The sequence below is a fragment of the Dendronephthya gigantea genome, unplaced genomic scaffold (assembly GCF_004324835.1).
Source record: "Dendronephthya gigantea isolate DGI-Jeju-01 unplaced genomic scaffold, DenGig_1.0 000117F, whole genome shotgun sequence".
Lineage (NCBI taxonomy): Eukaryota > Metazoa > Cnidaria > Anthozoa > Malacalcyonacea > Nephtheidae > Dendronephthya > Dendronephthya gigantea.
The window spans coordinates 45217-62500 of NW_021163127.1; the positions used below are offsets into that span (position 1 = coordinate 45217).

A 17284-nucleotide genomic window follows, 5' to 3' on the forward strand; every position below is an offset into this window, starting at 1 on the left:
AACATTGCAGATGATATATGCATATTTGGGTGCGGAGACAACAAAGAAGAAGCCGAGAAAGATCATGATAAAAATTTGATTGCGTTGTTAGACAAATGCAGTAGATTGGGTTTGCGGTTGTCCAAGAAGAAGATCCAGTTTAAATCCAAGTCAGTTACGTTCATGGGGCACAAACTCACAGACACGGGAGTATCTCCGAATCCATCTAAAGTTACAGCTGTCAGAGAGATGCCAAAACCAACCAATAAAGTGGGGGTACAGCGTTTCTTAGGCATGTGCCAGTATCTATCAAAATTTACGCCGAAACTGAGTGAAATGGTCCTTCCACTTAGAGAACTAACAAAGAAAGATACGGAGTTCATTTGGTCTAATACGCAAGAGAAGGCTTTTCAAACAGCTAAGGAACTCATTGCTGCTCAATCTACTTTACAATATTATGATGCGAAGAAGCCAGTTATTTTGCAAGTCAACGCCTCGGAACACGCAATCGGAGGGGCGTTATTACAAGAAGAAAAGCCTGTATGTTTCACATCACACACATTAGACAGAGAGAAACTACGCCCAAATTGAAAAATAGTGTTTGGCAATAGTAACGTGCATGAACAAGTGGCACCAGTACCTTTTCGGAAAGAACAACTTTGTCATCCACACAGATCATCAACCGTTAGAGACAATATTCAATAAACCTCTGTGCAAAGCGCCTCGACGACTACAAAGGATGATGTTAAAGTTACAGCAATACAATTTTACAGTTCAGTACAAGAAAGGCAAGGAAATGTACTTAGCTGACACTTTGTCCAGAGCATCATTATCAAAACCTACAGAGGCTAGGACTCAAGATGGCATGTTTTCCGAATTGAGATAGCAGAAATGAAGTGGAAACCTACAGCATTGACATCAGATACGTTTCAGAGTGCAACAAGAGACCATGAAAGATCCTACATTAAAAGCCCTGTACCAGATGGTGATGACGGGGTGGCCTCCAGATAGGTCAGCAGTTCCTGGGGAACTTAAGCCATATTGGTGTTTCAGAGATGAAATATCAACCTATGACAGAGTTCTAGTCAAGTCACAACAAGTGATCATTCCAACTTCGTTAAGACCTGAAATGCTAAAAAAGATCCATTGAGCACACCAAGGACCGGAGAGTAGTATTCGAAGAGCAAAAGAGGCTATGTTTTGGCCAGGAATGCAAGTAGCCATTCAGGATACATGACAAGCATGTGGCACCTGTGCCCAGTATTTGGCGGAGAGACCCGCAGAGCCTATGAAGTCACATGAGATTCCTGTACTACCATGGCAAAAGGTCAGTGTTGATCTTTTTCATCTTGATGGAAAGAATTATCTAGTCACGATTGATCATTACAGTGATTTCTTTGAGTTAGACTCGTTAACGAGTACGTATACAAGAACAGTGATTAGAGCTATGAAAAAGAACTTTGCAAGATTTGGTATCCCACAGGAGTGGGTGAGTGATAACGGACCGCAGTTTGACAGTCACGAGTATACTCAATTTGCCAAGGAATATGCGTTTAGGATGGTAAAGTTATCACCCTACCATAATCAAGGAAATGGAAAAGCAGAAGCAGCTGTAAAGGTGGCAAAGAACATTTTAAAAAAATCTCGTTATGAAGATCCCTATTTGGCACTACTGGCATATAGGAATACCCCACAGCAGAATTATACGTTTTCTCCAGCGAAAAGACTTATGTCAAGGAAGTTGCGTGATATTATTCCAGTATTATCTAAAGAGCTACAGCCAAAACAGGTGCACCATAAAGTGGTTCTGGGCGATATAGCAAGAAGACGAGTTTTGTCCAAGTCATACTACGATCAGAAAGTGTCAGGGCCACTAAAGGAATTCACACCAGGAGAAAAAGTTTTTGTCAAGCCTAATCCAGCAAACAAGCATAAACCTTGGATGTTCGGTGAAGTGATTTCAAACCCGGTCCCTTGATCGTGTATTGTGAAAACCCAGAGGGGTCTTGTTCGACGAAACCACAGACAGATCAGAAGAGCAACCATGGAACCCAATAATCAAGATCACAATCGATATGAAGTGACGTTGGATGACGAGTTGAATGTTGAACAATCAAAGGACTCTAAAGTTCTGACTGTGCAAGAAGAGGCAACCATGAGGTCACCTGTTGTTGAGTCCAGGAAAGAACCAGAAGTTCACCTTCGTCGTTCGAGAAGAAACCGAAGAATGCCGGAAAGGTTTAATGACTATATAGTTAATATGTAGGTTAGCCTAAGTCAATTCAGGTTTTAGTATAATGACAATTTAGCTCTTTGAAAATTTAACACTCATATTTATTTTAAATGTAGGAAAAAACATTATTATTTGGATGGTGTATTTAGTTTTTTTTTTAGAAAGAGGAAGGTGTTGGTAGTAGCGATTAGTTATGGTAATTATATTTATGTTAATTTATATTAGGTACCTATATAAGAGCTTTGTAATTGAATAAGGGAGTTAGTTCTGATATAATAAAATGTTTAACAATTTAGACCTAGTAAAAATACCTGACAGTTCCAACTGTGCGATTTTCCATGCATGAGTCACAAGGCTGGTTTTGTATCAGTTAATGCCATCCTGTTTTGCTCTGAAGTGACTCGCTTAGCCCATGGCCAGTACTTACATATCACATCCTTCCACAAGAACCTAACATTGTTTGGATGAACAAAGTTTAAATGTAGATAGTGAGCATAACCATAAACTTCTCCTCTAAACATATTCAAGGCGGTTTGACAAACAGAATGTCTGCAGCCAGCCACTACCAATCCAGTTTCATCTTGCTTCTTCTTCACTTTCGACACAGCTTTTGCAGCTTTCTAATGCGTATCACCAGAAGAACTATCTTCTTTCTAAACAAAAAAGATTCCACCTAAATTTACCTATGTGAAGAACAAAAAAGAACAAAAATATCGGCCAACGACCAGTATTTTATACTGTAACCTTACCATATCTTTCTTCGTGATTTTGGAATTCAAGCTTCTTATGTGAGAATCTACTTTCGCATTTTCGACAATCAGATGGTCATTGTAATAAGAAGGACTTGTACCCCTAAATATTCAAATTTCCTGGGTGACATATAGCCAGTTTATAATGTCCCAGTGAGCACAACGACGTCGATTCAACGTTTAATCGACGTCACCCAGCGACGTCGAAACGACGTTGAAAAAGGTTTGAAAACGCAAATCGAATCGACATCGATTATTCAACGTCGAAACGACGTCGGGTAATCGACGTCGAATCGACGTCTGCTATTTATGAAATTTCAACGTCGAAACGACATCGAAAATGATTTGAAAACGCAAATTGAATCGACATTAGATTATTGCCTTTAAAACAACGTCCGTGCATAAGATTTTAGCTAGATTTTGAAATGCATATAAAAAACATACTTGCACTGACTCTATAGTTCAAACAAATTTTATTCAATTTACATCACCTTGCTTAAATCTACAATATACTTGATTTGAAATTAAGAAATCAGATTCGAAAAATTGTCTGGCATTCCTTCATCTCAGATTATGTTTTCTTAAAATCTCGCCTCAAAATAGTGCGAGAGGAGTCTCAGTATTGTAAAATAAAAAGTAAGTTTTTGGACACTATAGACCACTATGGAATTGGATATTATGTTCAAGTATGTTATCTTTCCCTTCATTCTGAACAATCTTTTCATCATCATTATACACGCAGCAACAGGAGGGGCATTTACTTGTGATGACAATTTGCGACTTGCGATTTGGCCAACCTTAAAAGTTGAGATGATATTGTTTACTACATATGTGGTCCCTATGTGTGCGCTTACCCCATATATTTGTTATAGGTCTGTGCTAGGCCGTTCGCTAGTTATTTACTAAGCTTAATGATGTAGCACTTCGACACTTCAGTTGAGAAAGGCAACTGGCAAAGGGAGCAGCATAATAAAAATAAGTTTATTCATCTAGCAAAGGGCTTATAATAGTACGCAATTTTCAAAAAATCAAAGCAAATAGCTAAATCGAATCACGTTCAACACATAAATAACACACGACTAACATACGGAACCATAAATTGGGTCTAAATCATCAAAACTAAGTAGCAGATTGAATTGGATTATAAATGCAATTAGTTCTGGCGTCAAATATGGCGATCTTACTGTATATACAAAGTCATTAGAATGAATAACCCGCGATCACACAACGTTGAAACATAAATTAACAAAATCTAATGAGCAAGTATCGGTAACCATTTTTAAAAGAGAATCAAAGAGTTTGGGCAATGTTTTAAACATTTAAATTTCAAAATATAATCACAATGTCACGATCGCGTATTCATATCTCGCGATTCATGGCCTTTGTCATGGCAATACACACTGTAAAACTGACTCTCACTAACCTTTACTGCTTTCTTGGATTTATGTGGAAGATATCCAACCATTAAACTGAGAAAATCCTGTGAAAATATCCCGAAATATACAGCTACAATGTTTCATATTCCGTTCGCGACAACATGTTTCAATTTTCAAATAGACGCGCTCAATTCGACCTTCCCAAAATGCACTGCGCGCACTTTACCAACGATGCATGACTGATGTTGCTCCGGGGAGGCCCGAGGTATTTAATAATGGTTTTAAATAGTCTGTTACATAGAAATTAACTTCTTAAAATCGCAACATTCGTCCTAACTATCTATCAGGAATGATATTATTACCATTGCAATCTTTGCAAGCTGGTCCTGTAAAGTTTTTATATAACGTCGAAACAACATTGAATAAACGTCGCGAAAACGACATCAAGAATAGGTTGATATATCGACGCTTTAACGACCTGATAAAAACACATCATTACACTGCATATATGATGTTCACAACACTTTCCCAATATTGTTGTGAATTCATATACAATTTAAAAGCGGCAAACGCAGCAAACTCTAGTTTTACCTGACGTCGAAACAACGTTGAAACAACGTCAGTTTGCGACGTCGATATGACGTTGTGAAATCGACGTCGAAACGAAGTTGATATTGGGTTGATCGACGTCGCGACCAAAATTCAACCATAAATCAACGTCGAAATGATGTCGTGTGCTCACTGGGGTATGTAGTCTTGCAAATGTCATGTTAGGAAAATATAAATCACACAAGTACATGAACTATTAGGGTGTGGTACCTTGATACTTTATCATATCTATAAACCTTGTGGTTGCCATCAATATGACAAGAGTTTTGGTCAACACTGCATGGTGGGCATTTCAAATGACAATAGCACCACTCTGCAAAGGCCTTCCTAAATGTTGCTGCAGTTATTACATCTGCCTTTAATACAAAGAAAAAAGACATTTGTATGCTCTGACCCTACTGAGTGCTAATTAAATACCATCCAACATATTTTATATGTACCCCATTGAATTTGTATGATTATCATCTTTTAGTGTGATCAGGCTATTTTTAATACATTCATAACTGCCATTATATACAGCACTCACCCTTTTTTTGGAACGAACATGTCTTCCAAGCTTCTTATAAAAGCAGTTTGTGAGGACCCTGGCATTTGCTTCCGGAAAACATCCCAAAGAAGGAACAGCTCTTGATGAAACAAGTAGTTTACATTGGCAGGACTTCCTGGCCAAAAACCACTTTGAACTATACAGTCAAACGAAATTGGTGACCATTGCCAAGGACATGATGAACAGTGTATGTTAAACCAATTGAGGTCAAAACAACCTTAAATATGAAAAAAATCCATTAACTTTAACCGTTTACTTAATCTTAGCATATACTATTAATGATTGACTGTGAATGTATAATTACATTATATTAATTATCTTAATATACACTCTACTGTATACTATAAACATCAGCACAGAAATAAAAAAAAAATAACAAAAAGAATTGGCACTAACATGTACGGCATTATTTTGTAATAAACTTATGACTAGGTTCAATTTTTGATCGACTTAAAATACAATACCTTCAGATGTGATGAGTATAACTTTTGAGCTGTTCAATGTTTTCAAAGTAGATTCCCCGCACACCAAGCAAGATGTTGGGTAAAGAAGAGTGTAGGTTTGGAACTGCTAGTCTATGTTATGTTCGTTATTGACAACTGTGCTAATCACAGGAAAACATATATCTTAATCATTTATATCAAGTACCATAGGAAATTAAGTTAACTAGATTTACGCATGGGTAAGGCATGCAGTTGGACCAGAAACTTGGCAGTATAGTTGAGGTATTCTGGCAGTAAGGAGCTAAAGGTTCGCAAGCAAAGAGCAAAATCTACAAGCTAAAGTAAAGTTCTGAGTTACTGGGAAAACATCTGTAAGTCGTTTTTTATTTGTATTTAGTTATTGTAAGGGTTTGTTTTAGAGTTACACTATATTAATTTAGGTTTATGTATTTGTTCTATTTAGTCGAACCACGTTTCACGTTCACGTTTCACGATTTGCATATCGTCAATTTCGGGTTAAAATTATATTCAGATTGTATACGAGTTTATGATCTATTATTGTCGTTGCCATCTGCAAAAGTGTATCTACCCATTCTGCGTGCGTTTTGGACTGTTTTCCCCGCCTCAATTGTGCTCACACGTAAGCTTATACCGTATTGGGACTACTGTTTTGCGTTCGATGGTGTTAGAGCTTACAAAGAGGACGTGCACAACCTTAAATATAGTAAGAAAATTACAGCTTATCCCTTAGGTCCTTCCATTATAAATAAAAGCCTCTGAATTCCAAACTTCTCATTCAAATTTGGAAGTGCAGATTCCTGTATACCTCATATCCTTTTAAGTTATTTTATAGACAGTTGCTTGTAAACAGTTTGCAACCATATTGCACGGTACATTGCCATTAAAAAATTATTAATTGAAAATAATTATTGACATATAGCAACAGGAACAAGCTTTCCATCATCAGTTATTGACTCAGTTGGAAGAATGTATTGAAAATACCCATTAATCCAAACTTCACGATCATGAAGAGGCTGACACTGATGTACTTCTTCATCACAGTTGACACATAAATATTGAAAAACACCACACTGCTTACACCTCAATTGTGCATCATTGGTGCAATCAATTTTAGAGCAATGTAATGAGGAAGTGGGAGGGGCAAATGAACACAAAACACTGTGAAATATGGCTCCTCTAGCATTCTCCCAGTTTTCCTCAAGATTGTTTATCTGTTTTTGCCACACAGTGGTATTATCATTCATTTCCCCAACAGCTTCCTCACACTGTTCAATGATTGCATCAAGGTCTATAAAATAATATATATACCATTTACAATTAATTCCAGTTGAAATGTTATTGTAGGTCACATACTGTTACTGTACAGTACCTTCAAACATGGAACACTCTAGGTTATTTAACATGGTAGATCCAAAATTAATTTTACCTGTACCTTGCTCAAAAGTTTCAGAATGTTCATCTACTTTGTCAGTTAAGAGATCAACAGGTTTGTTCAATCTTGTGTATTCCACTATTTAGTTATAAAAACTATACATTAAAGTGATTTAAAACTTGCATGCTTGTCTATTTAAATAAAATCGCAACTATATTGTCTAGGAAAATTAATATCTTAAGGTAGACCACAAAAACCCATTAAACCACATCCTACAATCGCATACCCACATTAGGTTTATACATAGGCTAATTTGTAATGATATTTCTAACCTCACTCTCTAGTTCCAATATGCTTTAATAACTTAAGGTAATAATGAGATTAGCCATATATATGTTTATTTATTATTTATTTAAGGCAATACCACCCCAACCCACTTTAATTTTATAACTGATTTGAGGCTGATTTTAGTATAATGATTTGACTGTAGTGCACGACTAATTATGGTAGTTGTAGTCCAAAACTAAACAGTAAAACCATTATACTTGTAAAATAAAATTCATACATCATTTTATTGGGCGAATATTTGGACGTATTTACAGCCTGGATTCCAGCAAAGCAGATGGAACATGCAGGCTTGGAAAAGGTTATCAAAAATTTGTATGGTTCGATCTACCTTCTAATATGAGAATATACAGTTAGAATATATAACTGCATAACACATGAACTGTGATTAAAGTGTTTACCTGACTCTGGATTGCTTTCGTTCACAGAGTCTGTCTCGACAAATCCTTCCTTGTTTGCAGTGATATTGCTGCCTATTAATAAGTGGTGTAAAACAGTAAAAGTCAAAGCTTAAATAACCTACAAAACTCCACAACACAAAAACTTTATTGACACTTCCACGTTTACCTCGTCTTGCCCAACTAGATTGCGACAATCGTCTTGGGTTGGGATATATTCGCTGGCCAGATTCGTCTCTTCTCAGCACAATGTCAATATCTTTATTTTTACTTGAGTGGTTAGGTTGAGTCTTTCTACTTTTAGAAGACTCTGCACCTGTAATGGTGTTAATTTCATGAATTATCGAGTCTAGATGTTCATCTTCATTCTTTTTGCATTTTCCAGCAGATTTACGAGATATGATAGCATAAAAATTAGGCGATATTCAAAGAATACAACATACTGCAAGAAATGCAATGTTTAGTTAATTAACCTGCAAACAGGCGATTAGCGAACAGGCAGCGTAACCAGGCCTGGTAGATTGTAAAGCGTCCTTGAAATCTTTGATTAAAGAAAGGATTAAATTGATTCTCACAGTCAATTTGCCCAGCAGAACACAATTAGTATATACAGTCAATTTTAGGAAGAGACTGGGTTGTTTTATAACAGCATTGCGTTATATATTACATTTATTCGAAAAGATTGCTATTGAGAGAGTTCCTACTTGAAAATGTTTTTGAAATAAAATGAAATATTGATTTCACTGCAATAGTTTTGCCAAGTATATATATATATTAATTTAATTTAATTTATTAACTTTGCCAGGTATGTATCAGCAATATTAACATAAGTAAATGACACAAACAACTGGCAGGGAAACGCAACAGCTTACGCCAAACTGAAGGAACAGTACAAATACTAACAAATGTTATATATTTTAAATAGATACACACAACCGTCGACCAATTAAAGCTAGAAAACGTTTGAAGGTAAGCAAAGAAGTAGATCGGTACTTGGTTATCAATTGTGTGCTTCATGACTTGCCAGTTGCATTATGCAAGAGTCAAATAGCAGGTCAATTAATATATGCTCAGTTACTTCCTAGCTTGAAGATTTATGTAGCTATACATCATTCAAGGTTTACAGGAAAAGAAGAACATACCAAAAGACTCCAGTGTCTGCGATGCCGATTTGATGAAAGAAATTGAAGAACATCCTGGTGAGAAACCATAGATATACTAATCAAAAGAAACATAGTTTGTATGCATGGTTATATAAGAGTTTCTTATAGTGGTGTTTCTTTCTTGCTTTAAATTTTACTGTGACAACTAATTAATTTATTTCATTAGTATAAGGGGTTAAAAGGCACTTTCCCGCCTGAAAAATTATCTTTAAATTACTTACCATATTTGCATGAGCTTTTTATAATGAAAAATGTGATGTGTATATCCTGACCTATGATTTGTATATACTTTTAAAAATGCAGATAACGACCTAAAGAAGCAAAAGAGAGAAAGAAAACAACCTGTAAGTAATTCCTAAATTTTTATTACAATGAGGCCTGAGGGAATATTGATGTATGTATGCAGGGATGGATCAAGAGTTATTTTGTGCTGATTGGACATGCATGCGGCATGCCAGATGCCAACTAGCATGGGTTAGCTTGATATTCAATGTTCAAATTAACAACCAGATTATAGCAGCAGTCATTGTTGTCATTTACCAGCATAGTCATTTGCAAGTTGGCATAATTGCTGTAATTTGCAAAACAAAATATGACAAAACAATTAAAGGAGCAGTGTCACCGCGTGCGCATCTTTTCTGCGCATAACAAAAATTTTGTCGGAAATTGTTGGAAAAGCGATCGGAGATAATTGGCACCATTGTTATGAGTGAACTAGTCCAGGCGGTGAGTGAGGTAGGTATCACCTGAGCGGGTAATTTAAAGGAGTAGGACTATCTAGACCAGTTTTTGGCATAGAACACGAATCCGGATGTTATTCAGTCCGACAAGGCTGCTTTTAAGAATTATTTCCGGATATTGCACAATTCAGCCTCATTTTCATGCAAAATCAAACATTAGCTATTATTATTAATAATAATAAAAACATGTCTACTGGAACAGTTTTGGAATTAGAAATGCAGTATAATTCAAATGGCAAGCCTCCCGCCCCCCAGAGTATAGCCTAGTTTTAATGCAAACATCTTGTAATTTGATATAAGGCTTAACATTAAATGTAACTCAACACTACTGGTTTCGATGTAGTTTCTAAAATAATTCAAATAACATACAGTACCTATAGCTGTATTATTCATTGTCATCTGAACTGCAGCTGTCCTCTTGGTCATCACTTTCTTCATCGCTTTCCTCATCACGTTCGACAAGTAGCTCGGCAACGTCGTCAGGATATGCTTCTGCGATCCAATCAATGTTCAAGTTCGTGAGCCAACCATGGAATTGGGGATCCTTCAATGCCATAATTGGATGCCGTGCCTTTCTCCAAAGCCTGGCAACATAGTTAGCTCTGGTCACGTGCTTTCGTAGGCTGCCACTACATGGTGGTAAGAGAAAAAGGTCAACTACCTTACGCTCTTTGTTCATCTTTCTCCAGAAAATAGCTGACCTTGCCTCATTAACGTGTTCGATTTTCTTCTCTCCATTCAAGAAGCATACAAATCTTTTCATGGCACTAAACATCTCCTCAGGAACATGCATTTCCATTCCCAACCGGCAAAAAATGTCCAAGAACTCTGGATCTTTGCTCACTTGTTTCCAACAGAAAGGCTTACCTTTACGCAGAAAGCTTGCCACATAATCATTTCCGGTAAATGCATGGAATCCAACTAATGCTTTCTTTTGTTGATTAGTAAGACTACACATGTTCAAGTAAAGGAGCTTTCGCGTCTTTCCAGAACCGTTGTCGATGTAGATTTCCACATTGCTGATTGGCTCCATTCCAAGTAAAATTATGGGAATATCGATGTCGCCGGAACTTGATCGTACCACACAGGCTATTTGTTGGCCATTGTTATGGTGGGATGCTTGCTGAATCAAATATGTGATCTTAGTATCAGCCTTTTCGTGGTCTGTTGCTAGTTCTCTTACACAAGAAGAACCGTTTTCTGTTATCTTGAGGCAGGCGTTCCCCCTAGCGAAGTATACAACATGTTGTCCTAGTTGGTTTCTATTTTGAACCCACACTTCTTCGATAAGCTCAAAAAGTTGCTCTTTGTTGTCTCCGTTACCGAGGAACTTCTTGAAATCAGCTGGTACACGTACATTTGCACTTCTAATAACAAACTTGTTGCCATCACCTCGAAGATTTCGTTCACTGTTCTTTATTGATCAATCCTTGTACGTATCACATGCAACGTAAATGATATTATACCGCATTTGAAGATCTGACAACAGTCGTAAAGCAACATCTTTAAACATGTTTGGTAGCTGCAATATCTAGAATATAGATTCTATGAGCATATTGATCGCCGGGAAGTTGCACGTCGTTTTCAATCAATGATCGTAACGCTGCATTGAACAACTTGCTTTTAGCGGTCTTTCTTCTAATCCCATCGCATGTTGCCATTGATAGTGGGACTGGTGCAAGGGGATAACAGAGCTTTGTCGATGTTGATTGCAGCATTCTGTTGTTGTGACTTGGCAACAAGAATACCAAGGATGTCCCGCTGAACAGTTATTTCCTTAGATTTACCTTTCGTCAAGACTTTTAGCTTCTTACTTCTACCGCAAAACTCTTCCATTCCACTCGTTTTATGGGACTGAAAAAAAGGGTTTCATTGGCACTTTCTGAGTTTAATCGCTCAAAGAATGTGTCTCTTGACAAAGTCCCACGCTCTTTAACAGACAAGAGGCTCTCGGCCACGTCATCAGGTAAGTAGATACCACCTATAAAGAGATAGAACAAATATAGTTAACATAAACCTTCAATAATATGCACATGTACATATAACGAAATATTGATTGGATATATTAATGTCATGGAGAAAAAGTACCTGTGGTTTTCAAGCTCTTCATAAACGTCTGGTGCACCTGGGTGGGTCTGGTCCAAATTCTCAGACTGAAGGCAATAATATGCGCCATAACGTGCATAGTTCTGCTTGTTGGTAGAAAAGCAGAGCGAGATTAACTCTCTCCAGCAGTGAAGTCTCAGTTGAAAGTAATTCGTGTTAACTGAGAAGTGCGGTTTGTGTAGCCTTTACATTAGATCCAAGTAGCTCATCCAGAATTGTGCAGTTTTTCCGTGGTGGCCCTGAAGACACTCCATCTTTTTCTTCATGTACTCTTCTTTGTACGCTCTGAATGGTCTTTGTGAAATAAATCTTTGCAATCCACGTCTGTCACAAGCTCCTTAATCATTGTTTCCAATTTGTCTGGACAACTACTGACTAGAGCTTCGCAAAACAATCTCTCAATTGCCCCTGAAAAGCATTCATGAATCCTCCAACTTCGATTATGTTTTCCGGATAAAACACCTTTGATTCCTCCGGAAGTACAGAGTCCTGCTTGGTACACAACTTCTTTGAAACCGCCATCTTGCACTATTTTCCCAATGACAGAGAAAAATTCCATCATCCTGTGAAAGTCACCTAAATGTATGAAAACTTAATCGAATTCCTTTGGATTGTTCCATAGTATGTGGTAGAACTTCGCTGCTGCACCAGCATCTACTGTTATATGTGTGTAATTCATATTCAATGCCTTTGCTAAATTCTGGGACTGAACAATGCATTCAAGTACTGTGCTGTACTCGGTTATTGGATTGCGAATTGGAGGTAAGAATGTTATCCTTGTTCTTTTGAAGTTAATTCTCCCAAATATTAGACTAATCCAACCAACGAATCTTGAAATCGATTCACTAGTAGCAATGCGAGCTCGCCTTAGAAGGTTCCAACACAACAGTATTCGCGAAGCATCCGTATTGTCGTACTCGTAGATAGAGGACCCATGAAAGGACGCTGGCTCTTCGTGCGGTATTACTTTTCTTCTTGGCAAATCAAGCGGAACTACAGAAATAGTCATTTTCTTTGATTTTGGCACTTGAAATACTAGATTTCTTTCTATGGTTTTATCAGACTCTTCTTGAAAAGCAACTCCATGACACGTGTGTACGCTACCTTCGATTGTTTCTTTGTTGCAGTCAAAGTTATCCCACCAGAAGAAGGCACTAACCTTGCTAGTAGAATCTGCTCGAAGGAATGGCAAGGGGTGTTGCAGAGATCTCATTCCTTGAGCAAGTTCTGCTTGTGCTGTTTGAATTTCTTGGACTTTGTTATAGTTACAAGAATGGCCTAGCCTTGCTAAGATGGTAATAGGCTTCTTCAAGCCAGTGATGCTGTGCAATCCATTCCCAAGTAATATGTGCTTTCGGGTAAGAAACTTTCTTTTGGACACAGCGTAAAGTATGTCCTGAGAAAACGAATCAACGTATCGGAGGACTTCTTCACTAGGACTGTGATCTGTTGAATGTAGTAAAGTTGTAAGAAACATTTGCAAGCTTTCTGGAGGTTGTCTGTCTTCCAACTGCAGCGACTCTACAGTGGGTGGCCATGGTAACTCTGGAGCAGTCTGAATAAGCGATATCATCTTTGATAGCTTTCGCGGTTTCTTTCAAAACAAAATCCTTATTCTGCTTCAAAAAACCAATGTATTGGTTAGAACATTCTTGCTAAGAACAACTTGAGCCTCGTTAGTAGCAACGGTAACAAACAGAAGTTCATCTTCAAAATGTTTCACAAGCATTTGTTTTACTTTGCCCCTCATTCTACAGTCTTCTTCATCGAGCCCATATACCTCAGTTAGAAGTTTGATCGATAGTGATTGTTCTCCATCAATAATGCGATTTCGTACAAAATGACATAGGTATTCAAATGGTTTTTTGCTGTCGTCGTTTTCATCATTGGTTGGTGTACAATTACTTGCAACATTAGTATTCTGTTTCGTACATATGCGTGTGTAATCTCTGTAACACTTCTCGTGCATTTTGAACTCCCTAGCAATGAGGTCCTTGTTGGGAACAAGTACAAGTAAGTCCTCATCGTTATGGAGTTTAGCAGCGCGTTTTATAGACTTGCATGCAGAAATTGTTAGGATATTCTTTGGGAAATACTTCTTACCCTTGACAGTTATTGGCTTTGAAGACTTGCATTTCATGCAAATATCTGGAAATAAAGTAGCTGGAAGTTGACCAGATCGTCTTTGCTTTTTACCTGGGACATCATTCGAAAATTTTTTTTATTTTAAAACGGAAACAGCATTCGTAAATTTCTGATAACACTGCCGATGGAAACCTTGCGTTTCAGCATCAAATGAATTTGGCAAATTCTCAATTTGGTCTTTGTGGATATATTCATTCGCCACCCAAAGTAAGTCGAGCACATTTACTTTCTTGTAACTTTTTATAAGTATCTTCATTCACTGCAGTAATTATTTCATTTGTAGTATCAAGGTGTTTGTAGTGTATAATACACTTCAGTTTACTCATAATTTATTCATGTATTTAAACATGGCCGCCATTTTGAAAACGAAAAATACTATAATGGGTAAGTACTTTATCTTATGTCTGTCACAGGCTATAACTAGCCTTTGAAGGTTGTTTTTTAATTTTTAAGCATCACAATAAACTAAAGACTATATGTTTGCACGAAAATGAGGCTATATGCTGGGAATATAGTCAAACATAAGTTTTTGGATAATTTTTTGGAATAAAAACATCTTGCCAGTTTCAAAACTGTTCCGGTATATAATAGCTAAATCTTGAAAACGTTTGATTTTGCATGAAAATGAGGCTGAATTGCGCAATATCCGGAAATAACTCTTAAAAGCAGCCTTGTCGAACTGAATAAGATCCGGATTCGTGTTCTACGCCAAAAACTGGTCTAGATAGTCCTGCTCCCGTAAATTACCCGCTCAGGTGATACCTACCTCACTCACTGCCTGGACTAAACAGTGAACTCATTCTCTCTTTAACATGGTGAGTGAAAATTTACATATATTTACATTTTTGCATATAATATACATAGCTGTAATCAGTGTACTGTTAACTGTATTTCATAACATGTATAGACAAGTCGTTGCAATTCCAAGAGTTCTTGCAGCATCAAAAGAAAAGCGAGTGGGAGTCCTGGATGTCCTTGTAAAGGAAACAACGTCGAGTGCACGGCAGAGTGTCAATGTGGTACGAGCAAGAAACCTTGCAAGAACCGGGTATGTCTGCCTATAAATCTACGATATAACCAATTTTTTTTTCTTTTATACAAGATTCAAAATCTCAATCTGGTTTTACTGTAGGATACGCCACAAAACACAGAGAGAGCGTGTGATAACCGCGACAAGCGCAGTAGAACACGTGGCCTAGCACAAGGCTTTAGACTGAGCAGTGCTAACTCACAACTACTGCAATCTGAGGATGCTTTGAGGGAAAAAGAACATAAGGATGTAAAGGTGGGCAAATACACATGTATTGTATGTAGATGAATTTCACAAACCAACCTGTAGGTAGATTTGATAAAGTTATGATAAAGTTATGATAAAGTTATGATATATATGATAGAGTTATACTATCATGGGTTGACCGGTCAGACAATATAAATTATAGTGAATTGAGAGTCACAGGTATGATTATTTTGTACTTAAACCTATAAAACTTTAAAGCTTTTGTCTAATTATTACAGGATTTTATTGGAACGTTGGATGAAGAGCTGGTGCGAAAACTTGCGATCAGAAGTTTGCGTAGAGGCATTAGTAGCATGGACTACATTGATACCCTGCTGATAATGATCATCGTCATACCGACATGAACTGGAGCAATGCCAAAAATGGCGGATTATGTGTGGGGCCCAATCCTTCACTTTTTTCATTGCTTTAGGTTTTCCCAGCTAAATAGAAATGGAATTGAAAATATTGACACACAAAACATATATGGTTGGTAATGGATAACATTTCTGGTTTCTCACATTAGCATATTTTAAACATCATAATACCAGAAATAGACAAATCTTATCCAGACATTTCTTGATACTTTTCGATTTGTGCCAAACATCCAAGCTATGAATCACATCGGGGTATTCATGTTTTAAAATCATTACACATTTTACCAACAAGTTACAAAGAATGTTTTAGGTCTCAAAACTGCAAAGTCAATTCATAGAATAACACTAAGGGTACTTACCAAGAAATGCCTTCACAGATGAAGAGGCATCTGTGACCAACTCAACAATTCTGACTTCCTCCCGAAGACAATCCATGCTTCGCTTCACTGCCTCTTTCTCCATATTTGTTGAGATGAGGCCAACATGCCTTTTGTCCAAGACATCAATGTCAAGAATGTAATTGCTATCCACCTCCACAATAAAATAACATAAATTCTTGGTATTGAAGCCTGGAGAGTCACATTGACCATCACCACCAACAACAATGTCTTTGCCAGCAAACTCTGTTATCAGTACCGATTTCATCCAATTCCACCAATTGTTTATCTCAGGAATTAAATACAGGCGTTGAAAGTGATAGTAGCTGGATTTGGACACAAATTGCAAGTTTAAGAATTTTGCTAAGCGATTTGCTTTAGCATAGTGACTCCCAGAGAGCATAATTGAAGCCACAGTTTGCAGATTGTTGACAAACATGTTGTTAACTTCCCTCGATGAACAGAACTTGTGCATGTGCCTGGATGAACATGTTGAGCTAACAACTAGAGTTGTTCCCACAAAGTGATGTTTTACTGTTGGTGCAGCAATACATCCAGGTGTCTGACATCTCGATGCAAACACTCCAAGGATTAGACTAAGTGTGCAGATGAATTTTGAATCTTGGCCTAATTCATATTCATCTTTTAGAGCATACATTTCTTCACCTCTGCTCAGCTTCTGGTGTGGCCCAAATGATACAAGGCAAGAGGGGGTGCTTTGTGCCTGGTTGTATGTTTCATCTGCTATGCTCTTATCCTCCAAAGATGTTGCTTCTTCATCAGACATTTCGTACACATCATTATCATCTTCATCTGTTGAATCACTCTCTAATGTGTACTCAACATCACTGAAACTATTAAAAATAAAATAAATACATTTTGCATTGGTTTTGTATTTCATATACAAAAAATGTGTGGAGATTTATAACTTATAACTATACACAAAGATGCCAACAGTGTACAAAACGACATATTCATACTTTGCATCATCATCTCTTTCCAAGTTGTCATCATGATTAGCATTCATT

The 17284-nt window shown here is 37.2% G+C and overlaps 1 protein-coding gene and 2 long non-coding RNA genes across 3 annotated transcripts; 1 reads left to right on the forward strand and 2 right to left on the reverse strand.

The window, feature by feature from the left end:
- Positions 1-1267: 1267 nt before the first annotated feature.
- Positions 1268-1957, forward strand: LOC114535405. The gene has a single exon (XM_028556720.1). The coding sequence runs from the start codon at positions 1268-1270 to the stop codon at positions 1955-1957; it is 690 nt and encodes a 229-aa protein (XP_028412521.1).
- Positions 1958-2961: 1004 nt separating this feature from the next.
- On the reverse strand, positions 2962-5211 carry LOC114535425. The gene is made up of 2 exons (XR_003688301.1): positions 5157-5211; positions 2962-3064 (listed from the first exon to the last, which is right to left on the reverse strand). It is a non-coding gene; the product is annotated as an uncharacterized LOC114535425 (long non-coding RNA).
- Positions 5212-7447: 2236 nt separating this feature from the next.
- LOC114535399 lies at positions 7448-8282 on the reverse strand. Its single transcript, XR_003688295.1, has 3 exons — positions 8242-8282; positions 8076-8147; positions 7448-7467 (listed from the first exon to the last, which is right to left on the reverse strand). It is a non-coding gene; the product is annotated as an uncharacterized LOC114535399 (long non-coding RNA).
- Positions 8283-17284: the final 9002 nt, after the last annotated feature.